General features: G+C 41.9%; 1 protein-coding gene across 2 annotated transcripts; it reads left to right on the forward strand.

The window, feature by feature from the left end:
- Nucleotides 1–1,278: 1,278 nt before the first annotated feature.
- On the forward strand, nucleotides 1,279–15,952 carry amd1 (adenosylmethionine decarboxylase 1). Of its 2 annotated transcripts, none has more exons than XM_084377121.1 (9): nucleotides 1,279–1,598; nucleotides 6,819–6,905; nucleotides 9,694–9,820; nucleotides 9,952–10,078; nucleotides 10,506–10,548; nucleotides 12,100–12,244; nucleotides 12,395–12,487; nucleotides 12,572–12,727; nucleotides 12,829–15,952. In XM_084377121.1, the coding sequence occupies exons 1-9, from the start codon at nucleotides 1,486–1,488 to the stop codon at nucleotides 12,970–12,972; spliced, it is 1,035 nt and encodes a 344-aa protein (XP_084233247.1). In that variant the 5' UTR covers nucleotides 1,279–1,485; the 3' UTR covers nucleotides 12,973–15,952. The 2 variants fall into 2 exon arrangements, with proteins under 2 accessions (XP_084233247.1, XP_084233248.1); XM_084377122.1 differs by having other exon boundaries at nucleotides 1,280–1,598; nucleotides 9,952–10,054.
- The last annotated feature ends 323 nt before the right edge of the window (nucleotides 15,953–16,275 follow it).

Raw genomic sequence — 16,275 nt, forward strand, 5'->3', positions numbered from 1 at the left:
TTTGGTCTGCTCCGCTTAATGTTCACTGGCTCGTTGACGTTTCTAATTGGCGCGCAGGGCTCGCTGGGTAAGGTAGTTCTTTTGAGCAGGCGCCGCGGTTCGCCAGCTAGTGAGCGGAGATGGAGGAAACTACAACCCGCGTTTCTCGCTGCGGTTTGTTGCACTTTGCGTACTCATGAACGCTCTTCAAAAATGCAGGCATCGTGGTTTGTATTTCACTGTGTACAAGCAGAAATGTTCGCTCTAACAGTATAACGTAGGGTCTTTATAATTATTTAGAAATGTTTTATGATCCCTGAATTTCCTAGCATATGTAGCAATTATTATCAAGGTAAGACAATTCATTGGGTCTAATTTATAAATATTTGAATTAAAGTTACTGTGAATAACGTTTTTGACTAATTGTTGTATAACGTGTAAAATTAACACCAAACTTTCTACTGCTCCTTGGACACCTTCCTATTATTATTAATATTATTATTATTATTATTATTATTATTATTATTATTAAAATTATTATCCTTATTATTATTGTCATTATTATGGAAATTTCATTATGACACAATGTTTGTCCTTACATTTTTATATGTAAGGACATATAAAATATATTTATCTAAACAGGGTTACACTTGGGCAGTTCCAATGGTATTACATGATGCTACAAAATGCAATTATATTATATGTTCTTCCATTGCAACGGGCTAATTTTATTGCAGTTTCTATAATATGTATAGTAGTATTTTTAAGTGTATAATTCCCAGTTACAATTGTGGATTTGTTTATGTCAGCATGGAGTACAAATAAAAAATAATGCATTAGGGTCATACAGGGGTATATAGCATTAATTAAATGTACCGATACGTAATCCGCACAGAAGCACAACATATGTCAGAGAAGCACTTAGTTTACATAGAAATTTGCCTTGTAAATATTGGAGTTCTAAAATGCAATCTTTATGCAATAAATACGTAAAATAGCCCTACATTTTCAGATTGAAATGAACATTACTTGCTGTCATATATTAATGTAATACTATTCAGAAGTTAAATTTGGTGTGCTGTACTCATATTTTAATATACAGAGCCATGACACGCTACGTCCAGACTGTGAAAAAAGACGTCACGTGAGGAAACCATGGCGGAACCCTTCTTTTTACATGATTGATAGCTGCCTTAACCAACCACATATCACGAGCCAGAGCCCTGTGACCAGATTGGCTGAACACGACGCTGACGTAGTCACGGCTACCATATAAATTCACCAAGCCATCGCCATTCAGTGCTTTACACAGTATGGCCGGCGATATTAGCTAGCACTCGCTCACGGTATTCTCTGCAAAAGGGAAGACGGTAACTCAAGAAAATCAACATCTGGATTGCTTAAAGGACTGTACCTCAATAAATTATAATTGATCGAGGAAGGATTTATTAAGCTGTAAACGTTACAACCGACGGTTTATATTTTCTGTTGGGTGTCTGTTGTCTCATGATGGAAGATAACGGTGCACATTTCTTCGAGGGGACTGAGAAGCTGTTGGAGGTGTGGTTCTCTCGGCAAGATGAGACCAAAGGAACCGGGGACCTCCGTACCATCCCAAGGTTTGTGTCATTTGAATGTGTCAGGTGTCGCGTCCTTCCCCAGCAGAGTGTGGAAATGTAGGCTGAAACACCGGCCACATGCTTGGCTTCATTCCCTCAATTCATTCGTGACATGTAGCGTTAACGCCAAACAGTAAAATATGGTAATAGTCTTGTTTTTCAGAGGCAGTTTCTTCTCCGTAATAAGTAGTTCATCATTAGTTAGCTAGAAAGGACGCCACATTCTGACACCAGAGCCCACTAGCAGTGAGCTAGCTAAGTTAACACCGCCACTCAAAAATGGCCACCTCCCCCTTAAACGCTGGCACTTCCAAGCTGAGTCATTCATCTTCGTCTCCGAGGAAATGTATGGAAATCAACATTTTGATCTACTAAAATGGTCACTGTTCAATGATAAATGTTTAGCCATTGTTTAAAACCCGGCCTGACAGAGTTTGCCAAGTTAACCGTTTACAGCTAGCTAACTCCAGCTAGGTCCTGGGAGAAAATACTTAAATATTCAGCGGTCTTCTGCTGAATTCTTACTCGATATACGGCTCAAAAGGTCTTTGGTATCATTTGAATAAGTCTTTCCTTTCATTCGCGTTATGTTTCCGCTCACTTTAGTGGCAACATTAGGCGGGCTGGATTCCTTTTTTCCCCTTATCGGTGCGCACGCGTTTTATTTCCCCCGCATTGGTGTTGGGACATCGTTTGACTATATTAGCATTACATCACTGCGCTGAACTATGCTAAGCTACTTGTTTAACGTAGTCAATTTGAGTTGATAAAATATCGCTGTGTGTTTGTCCTGCTGTAAACGGGGATATATTTTTTTCCTGCGTCACTCAACAACGAGGGGGCCTCAGTGAAGGTGTCAAGCATGTGGTCGTCCGTCGTCACCGCGTGCTGCCTCGACACTGGCTGCCATCACGGAAACACACACCAACACAGGTCACAGATGAGACCGTTATCAGTTTCTGGTCGACAAAATGGGATTGTGATGGGGAGCGGAAGTTTGCGGCCTCACTGACTGGTTAGACGGTATTGCAAATATTCCCAGTCAAAATTTGCCTAGTGTAATGACAGACAGGGACCCGAGTCATCACGGATTGTTTCGTGATGGGATCCAATGTCTTATGGAGAGGTGCTCATTTTAGGTTTAGTCCTCTCTGCTGACAGTCACCCATTGCATGGCAGAGCCAAGAACTGCTGCAAGTTCGGCTGAAATTGCATGTAGTCCTTGTTCCGGTCACGTTTCTAGCCATGTAGACACTCCCCTCCCAGTTCCTCTGATTGGTTAGAGGGTCTCCCACAGTGATTTGCTTAAAGGCATTTGGCTGTTTTTTAAAAGAAAATAATCTGGATGGTGGGACATTCAGAGCAATGGATGTGAATGGTTAAAAAGGCTGTTGACCTTTGCCCCCATTCAGCACCACAAATCCATTTGTTACTGTGCCTCGATGACTGAGAAGCGTGTGCCAAGCGGAACAAAGTTGGTCATAAACAGATTGATCAGAATACTTTTGGGGAGCCATATTGTTGCTTGGTGCTGAATAAAATGCCCACTCAGGAAGTTTGACAGGGACTGGTGTTGATTCTTAAGTGTGAGAGTAGTTAAAAATGTCAACAGCTGGTTGGAACTCATCACCCGACACCTCATTCTGTCAGTCCATCCTTTTGAGACTGTTTAACACTTTGTTCTGTAACCTGTTACTGCTCCCCTCTATTACAAAGTGAATTTCTTGTGGCAAGGTTCAAGGCTAAATCTGCCCTGTCCTATGAGTGGCTTTTCTGGTCATTAATGGGATCACAGGTCTGTTAAGGAAAAGTGTGTGTGTGGCCAGTCGAGTGAATGAGGACTGGCATTAATTTACAGCCAGAGGGCAGATTAACGGCTCAGAGGAACACTGTCAGTGGATCAGTCTCGCTGGACGTCAGCCAATGTCCAAATAAGTCCACAAGGGCATCTGATTCACAAATGTGAAGCTCACTCACATTACCTCCACTGTCCTTCCTCAGGGCTCGACAGCAGCTTACAGTCTGATGCCAGTGATTGTCAAGCAACTTGTCCTGAGGGCCATTTAATTGAGCTGCCTGTCCTTCTCTTTTGCTTTCCAATCTTTTCAACTTATCAAAAATGGCCAACATTCCAGGAATCCATGTCATCTTGGTAAACCTTGTACCCCTGTCTAGTGGGTATGAATGGAAACTGTGATAGTAACTGGCAGTCTAATCTGGTCCATTCCTGGAGACTACTCTTTTCTTTGAAGAAGATCTGATCCTGCGACCAGAAATAGCCTCTGGTGTACATTTCACATGGAAATGGGAGCTGACCCACGTCTCCAGTAACATTGTCCCTCTGGTATGAAGCTGGGAGCCGGCATGTTGCTACAGCTCTGATGTCATTTAGTGCTTTAAAAAAAAAGACTATCATGTCATCATGAAATTGTCACTAGACAAAGTCGGAGCTGTGTGGCTTATCCTTGTCCATGTAAGAGCAAGAAAACATGCCATTTTCACGAAATCTTTTGTACTAGGTTTACACCTTGGTCAATTTTTCACAGGTTAATTTGTACCATATCAACATATTTTGACCAGTTGTGGTCAAATACTTAGTGTCTGTACTTATCAGGCTGTCAGTCTTCTGCTTAATTGTAAGATGAAAAATAAAAGAAGCTTCATGAATTACTGTTACAAATGGGAGCAGAGGGTGAAAATGTCCCATATACGGCTATAGAACATATATAACAAACTATTCCATATATACATACTACAAATGTATTTATGTTTCCATGTCTGTAGTCATTATAAAGTAACCCCTGCATTCTTGGTCTGTACTGTAGTTTGAATGGCAGTATGTTGAAACTTCTGCACAATAATAACAAACTATATCTTGCAAATGACACATCTTAATGACAGCCCAACAAATGGCTCGTCATGAATGGGGCGTAGCGTTGACGCACTAAATCAAGTTTTTAATCTCTGTAGCCAGGGTGAAAATGTAAGATGGTACATGGCTAAAAAGCCAGCGTGTTGGCCTTGAGCCTGCAACATGACGTCATTATTGTATCATGTCATTTTTTTGTGAGGAACAAATTGGATTTGTACACCCACCACACAGGCACGGCAGCTAGGGTTGCAATAGTGTGAAATTTTCACTGTACAATAACCATCTCACAAAATGTCATTGTATACAGTATTACACCATTATTATCAGTTACATTGACCCCTAAATGAATGAAAACAGAAGGGTGTTTTTGTCGAACAAACACTTTTATTATAATTTCACAAAATATTCAGTTTTGACAGATATGAAATATGATACAACCTTGAAATATTCCTTTTTCAAACTGGTATACTGCTGCAACCATGAGTGCAGCTACTGTTGATATACAGTGTTGGTGTTAGTTCATAAAGAAGACATGTTGTAGCAGTGAAATTTTGTTCTATCTCCTGAATGAGGAGTTCCCAAAGGGTGGTTGGTCAGTCAATTTTGGCCTCAGTATTGTGAGTGACAGTGATGATGCAAACACAACACTAGCTCGTCAATATTCATGACAGATGTAGTCAGACTCAGATTACAGGTCACCCAGCAACTCAGTGGTAAAACATTGGACAGTGGTAATCTATTGTCAGCCACAGCTGTGTGTATGGGCTCTTGGAAGCAATGTCTAGCTGTCAGCAGTTGTGGTGCCACCTAAATGTCAGACAGGGGCATGAGTGGCATGCAACTTGTGCTGCAATTTAATATTATTTTCATTGTCAATTAATCTGGTGATTATTCTGTTTTATTAATTGATAAATTGTTTGGTCTATAAGTGTAAGAAAATGGTGAAAAATGTCAGTGTTTCCTAAAACCCAAAATTACTTCCTCAAACGTTTTGTTTTGTCAACGACTCAAAGATATTCAGTTTACTGTCAAAGAGGAGAGAAAATATTCACATTTAAGAAAATGTATACCTTTTCTCTTTAAAAGTTACTTAAACCGATTCGCTATCATAATAGTTGACAACTGATTAATCAATTTATCGTTGAAGTGTCACATGCAACCAGTTACCAGAAGTCTGCCTGGATTGATCATTTTTCATTTATGCCTATATTTTGTCATGTCTGATGAAATGGAGGCTTATAAGAGTGAGTGGTGGCAAGCCTTGGCAGACACTTTCTCTAGCAATATGCCAAGCTATCCACCATAGCCATATGTTAAACCTATTGCACGATATCAAGCTTTTTTCTTCAATTCCTGCCATATCCTCTCAGTTGTTTGTATGCACATTGTAGCATAAAACGGGTGGCTGAAGAAGCTACGTTATTTAACTAGTCAGCGAGCTAATGTCTGACTGTTCACACCTGCTGTCACTCCCAGTTAGAGAATCACTGCTGACAGTCTAGTTACTGAGGCACATTTCTCGTTCAGAGGTTCCCCCAGAAAAAGGCTGTCGATTCCTGCAGCCCTGTCCATTTCTCAGGGGGTGAACTATGCAACATTGGCTGCTAGTAAATTCCCCATTGAGTGTCGCCCTCCTCGCGGTCTTTCTCTACTCGCCCAGGCTGTGCTGTGCTTCCTACTGGCCACTCTGAATGGATCCAGGCTGCCCTTCCAAGGTTGTAATGAGAAGGTGACGCAGCTGCATTTGCACTGCAGCTGTCTTTGAGTGGTGGTGGGAGGGGTGGAGGGGGCAGAAGCAGCCTTCCTGTCATTGAGGAAAGTGCAGGCCTACACTTTGATTTTCAGTTTGCCCAGGAATGATTAACTGGAGCAAATATTCAAAAGAACCAAATCCACAGTACCCTGCATCTTTCTACATACAGCAAGTACCTTATTCTTGTCAGTCTGAACTACTTATTTGTGATCACAAGCTGCAGCATTTTGTTTTAATCCGTCCCACCCTCCTCTGAGACGCTACATTTCAGGTCAAATTTATGCATGCATATTCTTTGAGTAGACAAACTAGAGAAAGGTCTCTTCCTTATCCATCTGAGATTATTTCTTTTTTGTTTTTTCCGACCTAGCCCCCAGCACCAACGGAATCCGTCGCTCCCTGGGATGACTTTGACTGAAGAGCATTATTATATAATCGTGTGTGTGTGTGTGTGTCTTCCTTCGTTAGAAGATCAAAACAACTACACTTACTCCTCAGTGTGTAAATGTTTACTGTCATGTAGTCACTTCCTCATTGGAAATATGGTAAATGAATTACATCATGCTCAATGTTGCCTTTTTATTTCTCTTTTTAGGTTTGAGTGGGACAAACTTCTGGAGAATGTGCATTGTTTGATCATAAGTGTGACAAAGTCTGACAAGCAGGAAGCTTATATACTCAGGTGAGTGCTCCGTCTTTACTTACAGTTTGTCTCCTCTGTTTCCTACAGATTAGAAGACAGACAGGATTAGGCAGGTCACCTGTAAGCTGCTTGCCATTGACAGTCTCTGTCCCATGTAATGAGTTAGAGCAATGGGCACATATGTGATATGCTGCATAGCCATCATAATATTAATATTGGCTTATTACAGAACAAAAGTCAGCTTTATCAGCAGTTGAAACCAGTAAGACACATTCTGCTGTGCAAATTATGAAACGATACTGGCCAATAAAGGAACTTGTCATGACAATCAGAAGTGATTTCCCTTTTTTGTAATCAGTTGACCACAGTTATCTGATGATAGGAATTTCTTTTTCTTTCTCCTAAAGTCTAATATGGACGGCAAAGGAGAGGAGATTAACAAACACTTCATCATTTTATCATTTCTTTGAGCCAACTGTACTGTGTACAAGCATGTTGTATAACAACTCTTTCAAAGTTGCCATGGTGCACTTCCCCTGTAATTACTGCCGCTGTGTAGCTGAAGCATCTGTGTGGCAAGTCAGAACACATTTAGAATTTTAATTTAGGTTTAGCTCCGTTTGCTGTCATCCTTATTTCCAAGTGATGTATTCATTCTATGGTTGGACTAAAACTTTACAAACCCGTGTGATACTCCAAAGATTGGAAGAGTAAAACCAAATTTTACTACCAGGTGTTATGCGAGCGTCGGCCGTCCTGAGTGGAACATAATGAGAGCCCATGAATGAAAGTGAAACGGCACCATTATCAACCAGGACAACAGTGACTCATCATGTTTTTATTTCTCACTATTCAACTTTACTTTTTTTCTTGTGAAGTTCAACATCAAAAATGAAGTATAAAATAAGACTAGTGCAACTTGGGAAAAGATGGCAGAGTCTCGAGTGTCCCAGGAGTGAGAAATAAGGTCTGTGCTAAACCCAAACTTAAGAGATTTTTACGTTTTGTTCCAAGACATGAAAATGTGAGTTAATATCCCCTGTTTGAATTATAAAGGGTTTACGTGTTTTTAAAGTGGCTAAATGAGACTACAGATGTTGTCACGGACATTAACATCGTCACTCACGGGGAGTCATCTACACACTAGTCTGTCTTTACGGGCTTCAGTTGCAAACTATTCTAACTTTACAACTGGTAGTAATAATTTATACACACACGCAACTGTGTATGTGTTTATAGTGTAGTAAGATGCTTACTAGTGGTGATGTTGAAGTCATAAGACTGTGATGTAATTGGTTTATAGCCTAGCATTAGCTTTTTACTTCTGGTGATTGCAGTTATGCCTCAGAATTCAGTTGTGTTGATCTAACCTTGCTGAACAAAGCGTTTAAGTGTCATAAACATGTGTTTGCCACAAAGCGTATTTTCTGCAATAATCCACAAAATCCCTAAACCTTTTGTGGAGGGAACCAGGGCGACCCTAACTTCAGAGTTGGCATACAAAATAGGCCTTTCCTGCAGCAGACTACATGTTTGTATGGGAGGCCAATGATTTTTCTACAACATGTTTCTGCAAATATGTCACAACAAAAGCCTTGTTAAGAAATGAAGGGTTTCTGTTCATTGAATCTCTAGAGGTCTTCCTTTGAAACAGATACAGGAAGTGTTGAATTTGTATTAACAGCATAATGCATTAGCTTTAAAGGATAAGTACCGTTTTTTACAACCTGGACCTTATTTCTGGCAAAACATATGGTCATTTACTCACCCAGATAACTTTGGTGTCATTCGGCGTCGTTCGGACGAAATTAGATCCAGTGTAGCGCCGATATATCCATATAATGGGAGTAACGGGGCATCGACACACAGCCTCTATATAACACATTATCTGCCACGAAACTAGTTCATTTCATCAATATTTTGTTATGAAATGCTAGCGCTATTAGCCTCTGAGTCCGGGCTCGTCTGTTGTCAACATCCGGGGTCTGTAGGCTGATCTACTACCTCTGACCTGGAAGATGTCGTCTCTGAGCTGCGCGCGCACCCGCGACAGCGCGCCTTGTTTACCTGTAGCTGCTACTGCTAGTTTGACCCCGGATGTTGATAACGGACGAGCCCGGACTCAGAGGCTAATAGCGCTAGCATATCGTAACAAAATATTGATGAAATTAACTAGTTTCGTGGCAGATAATACGTTATATAGAGGCTGTGTGTCGCTGCCCCGTCTCTCCCATTATATGGATATATCGCCGCTACACTGGATCTAATTTCGTCCGAACGACGCCGAATGACACCAAAGTTATCTGGGTGAGTAAATGACCATATCTTTTGCCAGAAATAAGGTTCAGGTTGTAAAAAACGGTACTTATCCTTTAACAGGGCAAGCAGGAGCGGATCAAAATGAGGCTTCGTACTAAAGTAGTGTAGTGTGTGTATATTGGACAGCATACCTGCACCAACTCGTCACTGTGACACTCCTTGTGGTTAGCTGCACGCTAACCACAGACTGGTTAGCTCTCACGAATTCAATGAGTGCATAAATGTTAGATTTAGAAAAATAAATAAACAAGGGAAAAGAACAAACACATGTTGTCTTTTGAGCTTAAAATACAGTGTGTCCCTGTGTTGGATTAGACCTATTGTGTACCTTCAGTGATAAAAGCGGTTTGTTTGACCTCTTGGTGTATATTTGACAGAACAGTGATACATTAAGTGGAAGGCAAGCCAGCAGTTGATAATCACTTGTTTAATAAATGATACAGTGGCACATAAATCTAATTCATGTTCAGATGTTTTACACTTGTCTTGTACTTGTTTCTGTCCACAGTGAGAGTAGCATGTTTGTCTCCAAGAGACGTTTCATTTTGAAGACGTGCGGAACCACCCTCTTACTGCAAGCACTGGTGCCTCTGCTGGAACTTGCCAGGGAGTACTGCGGTTTTGATGCCATCGAGGTAAGACACACACAGCAATTTGAGTATATTTAAAAAAACATAACTTACCTCTGTGCACGTTGGACACTAAAAATTCAAAATAATTGTTTCTGTTGCATTTACCCATTGTTTTAATGCTTTTTTTTTTGCAGAACTTCTTCTACTCCCGAAAGAACTTCATGAAGCCAACCCATCAAGAGTTCCCTCATCGAAACTTCCAGGAGGAAGTGGACTTTCTCAGCCAGATTTTCCCAAGTATGGAATATGGAAAAAATAAAAGTAACTCAAGTGTTTAAAGTCCTTCAGCCCTTCATTACACTATCTTTTGAAAGAGCACAAACTCCATCATTTACACTTCTGAAACCTTTAACTTTCAATATAACCTTTCACATGAAGGTGTTTTTTTTCTTTTCTTTTTTTCCAAGTAACTGCTTTAAAAACCTTTTTTAGCCTTCTATACATCTACCCGACAGAAAAAAAATGTCAGTACTTGCATAGTCTTATAAACTGATGGCAGGGATGTCACAAATCGGTGAATCCCTAATAAACTGAAGTGTTGCAGTGTCTCCTTTATGCCCTAGCAAATCTGTTGCGTGAAATCCAGTAGATGATGCATGCAGCTCCATATTTGAGTTGGTAGCATGTGCACAGTAACCTTTAGAGCAACTAAAGCAAACCTTTTTTTTTTTCTTTTGGCTTCTTCCAGATGGCGCAGCCTACTGTATGGGACGTTTGAACTCTGACTGCTGGTAAGCATCACCCTATTCTATATCTCCTATTGTGTGAAACTTCATGTGTTGTCCAGTGTTCAGTGGATATTTTTATATCCACTGAATACTCAATGAATACTGAACTATGCTCTTAGCTGATTTTATCCTTGAGTGATGCTGTAGTGATTAAAGTACTAGTTAAAATAAAGCAGCAAATTGTCCAAAAACAACCTTTATGGCCCACCTGCCAAGTTGACTGGTAGATAAGAAAATCCACCAACCAGGCACCTGCCAAAATGCATACATAGTGTGTATGACTTAAAGGATAACTACCGTTTTTTACAATCTGGACCTTATTTCCAGCGAAATATATGGTCATGTACTCACCCAGATAACTTTGGTGTCATTCGGCGTCGTTCGGACGAAATTAGATCCAGTGTAGCGCCGATATATCCATATAATGCGAGTAACGGGGCATCGACACACAGCCTCTATATAACGCATTATCTACCACGAAACTAGTTCATTTCATCAATATTTTGTTACGATATGCTAGTGCTATTCCCCTCTGAGTCCGGGCTCGTCTATTGTCAACATCCGGGGTCTGTAGGCTGATCTACTACCTCTGACCTGGAAGATGTCGTCTCTGAGCTGCGCGCGCACCCGCAACAGCCCAGCTTGTTTACCTGTAGCTGCTACTGCTAGTTTGACCCCAGATGTTGATAACGGACGGGCCCGGACTCAGAGGGGAATAGCACTAGCATATCGTAACAAAATATTGGTGAAATGAACTAGTTTCGTGGCAGATAATGCGTTATAGAGGCTGTGTGTTGATGCCCCGTTACTCGCATTATATGGATATATCGGCGCTACGCTGGATCTAATTTCGTCCGAACGACTTCAAATGACACCAAAGTTATCTGGGTGAGTAAATGACCATATAGTTTGCTAGAAATAAGGTCCAGGTTGTAAAAAACGGTAGTTATCCTTTAAGTGTTTCAGTAAAACAACTAAGTATCAGAGGTAGGAGGGGAATTAATTATTTATAGAGTTTGTCAGATCTGCCTATGGAGAAATGAATTTGATATTGTTAGGATTTTAGCATGTAATTATGAAAGAACTTGACAGTAAAGACATATGAATGTGTTTCAACAAGACCAATGCAAAAAGATCAGAATTTGCCTGTCCTTGCCATTAGAGTTTATATTCCTGTGTTTAAGAGGTGCAGTTCACTGCACCACAAAGTCCCTGTGCCTGTGTGAAACAGACAGCAGAACAAAAGCAGTGTGCCCATGAATGACACCACAACACAGACACTTTTCATAGTTTTTTATTAGATGACTATTTTGGTGCAAACATTGTGATGGATAGCCTTGTGAGATTTACTCACCAAATGGAAAATATAACCACACTTTGCCCTTGGTGGGTGTTAATTATAGACCCTGCTGTCTAGTACAATCATGAGATGGTACTAAGAAGGTCAAGTCTGTTGGCTGGGTGTTTCCACTTGTATAAAAGCTCTTTCAGAACCTCCTTTACAGTCTTTTCATGGTTAAAAATAAATAACCTTACGCTGTGTGTCTCCCACAGGTACCTGTTCACCCTGGACTTACCAGAGTACTGGGAGAACAAGCATGCGGATCAGACGCTGGAAGTTCTGATGAGCGACCTCGATCCAGCCATTATGGACCAGTTCTACATGAAAGATGGTGTTTCCGCAAGTGATGTCACTCGTGTAAGTAGATACCATTGGTGTGTTTGTCAGTGTTTGACAGTCATCAGCAAAGGAAGGTGACAGGAAGTAGTTGGATACACGGGAGCTAACATGGAGGGTTTAGAGATTGTGAGTTGATGCTGACATGGTCGTCTTCTTCTGTTGTTGCAGATGAGTGGAATTCGTGACCTGATACCAGGTTCTGTGATCGATGCCACAATGTTCAACCCTTGTGGATACTCAATGAATGGAATGAAGGCTGACGTGAGTGTCTCTCTGTTGGAGCAGGCTTCTGTCGTTCTAACAAGTTAAACACTGCTGTGATGTGGCTCTGCTTGTTGTCTCCAGGGAACTTACTGGACCATCCACATCACCCCGGAGCCGGAGTTCTCCTACGTCAGCTTCGAAACCAACCTCTCCCAGACATCGTATGATGATCTGGTCAGGAAGGTGGTGGAGGTGTTCAAGCCAGGAAAATTTGTGACTACGCTTTTTGTCAATCAGGTGTGTTTTTTGAATACAATACCGCCATTTTTCGCCGTGTGATTTTAATCCAATGTGTCACTGAGGAAATTCTCTTTTTTTCCTGCTGTTTGCCCCTGCAGAGCTCCAAATGTCGCAGTGTCTTTTCTTCTGCCCAGAAACTCGAGGGCTACAAGCGTCTCGACCGCCAGTTGGCTCAATTCAACGATTACAATTTTGTCTTTACAAGCTACGCCCAGAACCGCCAGCAGAACCAGCAGAGCTGAGGGTTGAGGATGAAGAAGAGGCGTAAAAAGAAAGGCGGCTGTGCGGGGCTCTCCCCTTGCGGCCGGCTTCACCCCCCAGTAGAGAGCTTGTCGTCCTCCTCCCCCCTCCTCGACCCCGTCCTCTCCTTCCGCTGCTGCTGTCGTCGTCCAGAACCTCCCGGTGGTGACGCAGTTGCGAGCCCTAGTTTAACCTCAAGTTTGAGTTGTTTGCATTGTTGTACCTGTGACTTAGATCTCTTGCATGAAAGCTCTTTTCTCTGTTTCGATATTCTAGCTCACTCTTGCTGTGATCTTGAAGTGCATGTAGAGGAATTAAACACGCTCTGTTTGAGGCTGTCCACCTGTGCCCAGTATGACGGTCCCTTCCTGCAGGTGTCCCCCCTCATCCCCCACAGACAAGGCTTCCGCCCGCACTAGGCCAGGACCCTGACATGCTCAGATCAGTCTGCCTCTTTGACCTCAGCCTTTCTGTTTGTTTGTTGTTTTTTTTTTTCATTTACAAATTCGCAACCATTCTACATTCAGTTTGCCCTCAAATGTGGCAATTTGAATTCATAATCACCAATTTTTGAGTGCACTTTAAAACCTGTTGACTCATGGTACTAAAAGAAGGCTGACCTTCTGTCTCGAGTCTGATTGAATGTATGCGTCTTGTTAAGCTTTTGGCCTTTGTAATCGTCACATTGTCAGGACATATTTGAGTTCTTTTCAAAACAAATGCCATATTTGCTGTTTAATGTTGCATTATTGGATAAAAGGTTTGCCGCTCATTGGTCCATCTGCTCCTGGTTGCTGTAAACTGCACTAAAGACTTCCTGCTTTGCTGGGCTTTGAAGCACACTCCCAACACCTATATGTATTCATCCATTTGTGCTCCTCCACCTCGACAATCATATAGTCCTTGTGTTCCCCTGAATAGACAGGCTTTTAGAGTCGTATGCCTGGAAATGTAAGAATATGAATCATTTAAGACATTCAACATGCGCACTTTGTTGCACCCGGCTTCTTTTTGTACAGCGTGCTGTATCTATAGGAAGCTTCTATCCTATAGGGTCCCCCGCAGTCATATTCAGCACTCTAATTTTCCACATTCACACCAATTGGTTAAATGGAAAATGTTGAAAGTGAATGTAGCACAGTCCATGTAAAGCAGCGGTCTGTTCACCCCCCCGCCCCCACCAACACCCCCCGACCCCCCACCTCCCCCTGTTCGTCTTTCGAATGTACACGTCTCTAGAGAAAAGCCTGGACCAGGTTTGAGCTGAATGTATGACTCCAGGAGAGCACACCCCCACCCTCCTCTTCTCATGCACACACATGCACACACACACGCATGCAGAGAGCGTACAATGACCTCTGTCGACCAGCCATTGTCCAGCTCACAGCAGGTCTCCCCCTGCCAGAGTCAGACTGTCAGCTGGCCCCAGAACCGTGACATGACGAGAGGCGGCCCTCCTGGCTGCGCGCACTCTGAATGGGAAATAATGAATCAGACACTTTTTGCTTAGTTGCCCAGCAAAGCATTTTTCTTCTTCCCACATAATATCCATCCTCTCTCTGTCTCTTTCCGCCCCATACAGAAATCTGTATGCACACAATAGAGGCCCACCAGTCTGAGCATGCCAGGGTGATCCCGGATCATTCCACATGTAACCGCTGCATAAACTGCCATTTTATTAAATTTATTGTGCCCAGACATTTTTTGCAGTGAATTGGTCGAAAATGTGACTCCCCTAGCAGTTTTCTTTTTGTTTGGATCAATGCCCTTTGTTCATTGAGGGGGAAAATCCTGTGACACTATGGTGCATGTGACTCCTAGTGCCGTGTTGCTTGACAGTGTAGTGTAGCGCCGTCTCTTCCTCCTTTTGTCAGTAGGTCTGTGCTTCACCTTCCTCTTGTTTAACCAGCTGAGCGTAGTTGCAGCTGCCACATCCTGATGTGTTTTGGATAGGTGGGGACTTTTTACCTTAAGGGGTGGGGTCAACTTGTGATTAATGTAATTTCAAGTTGTGGACAGGTGCTGAAAGCAGGTTAGGTTTCTTATTTATTGCTTCTTGAAACATTTCAAACGTCCAAGCCTTGTCCTCTCCGCCTGTTCACTTCAGTGGTGTTCACGATGCTTCTCCTGCCAGAGAATGCGGTTTGAATCTGGAACCAGAGAGGACACGGCGGGGGTCTTAACCTGCTTTCAGCCCCGTGGTGCAGTACAATCTGTTGTTTGAGATATCTGCGATGATCGCATCAGCGCCTATAACAGTGCATTCATCACATAATGAGCAGGTTGGAGCAGCTCGTGTAAGAGAAGGGAACTTGATGCTGGGAATAGTTTCCCTCTAGTTTACCTATCATGGCATTTTGGAGTGGTTTCATTCTTTTCCTGAGGACCAATCTCTGCTCTCACATGAGCTCCTCTCAAACCTGCTGTCACATGATTTAAGTGATCTACCATGACTGTTACAGGTCCTTCATGAAGTCACACATTGAAGCATTTAAAGTGTAATGCTACCTGTTCTTGGATGAAGTACATTTTAGCCTTGTTGGTGTGGATCATTGCTATTTTGTTTTATTTTTTTATACAGTGAACTCAAAATGCATTTTTGCAGTTGAAAGGTTAAAGAATTTTATACAAAAAATATTTTGTATTTTTGCTGCGGACCAATATTCTCTTCTTTTTTTCTTCCCCTTATGTCCAAATGTTTATTTTGTTGTAAAAAGGGATGACCTTTTCAAAGCTGGCTAAATCATGTTTAAGTTTTTTCTCTTCCCCTTTCTCTCTGAATCGTCTGAGAGAGTGCAGAGGAAGGAGAAGGGAAAGCCTCCCCGGGTGAGAGGGTGCAGTTGCAGGATGTGTCAGGATGTTCTGAAGGAGAAACTTTGCTGTTCTAATTCTTTCTTTTGCTGTTCTTTGGATGGTCAAGATGTGCTAAATATATCTGTGCTACGAGCTTGATGCTTCAATAAAAAGATACTTATCTGTGCAGCTGCTGTGTTCTTTGTCTTTCTGTCCAGAGCACTGATTACAGATTACAATCCTTGTTCTTCCAACTCTTTTTCTTGTTTATTTTGAAGAGGATTCAAAATCCAAAACACAACAGATGAAACCAGCTGTCAGGCAGACTGTTGTGTATGCCTTAATGCATGTGTTGAGGGGGCCTTATGTAATAGAGAATATTAATCATAATAGTAAGACATGTTGAGCCTTGAATTTCAAGTTCAGTGATATATGGCACAACAAGCCCAGTGGCTCGACCTACTCATGGTGAAGTAATGCCATTATGCCACTACTGTAATGATTACCTCTTA

This window comes from Pagrus pagrus (genome assembly GCF_965226575.1).
Source record: "Pagrus pagrus genome assembly, chromosome: 16".
NCBI classification, from domain to species: domain Eukaryota; kingdom Metazoa; phylum Chordata; class Actinopteri; order Spariformes; family Sparidae; genus Pagrus; species Pagrus pagrus.

Bases quoted from the DNA above. Each gene is read 5' to 3' on its own strand.
- amd1 (XM_084377121.1), top strand. From the start codon at position 1,486: ATGATGGAAGATAACGGTGCACATTTCTTCGAGGGGACTGAGAAGCTG. The intron at 10,549-12,099 runs GTAAGCATCACC...TGTCTCCCACAG, and splicing joins CGTTTGAACTCTGACTGCTG to GTACCTGTTCACCCTGGACT. The intron at 12,728-12,828 runs GTGTGTTTTTTG...TTGCCCCTGCAG, and splicing joins CTACGCTTTTTGTCAATCAG to AGCTCCAAATGTCGCAGTGT.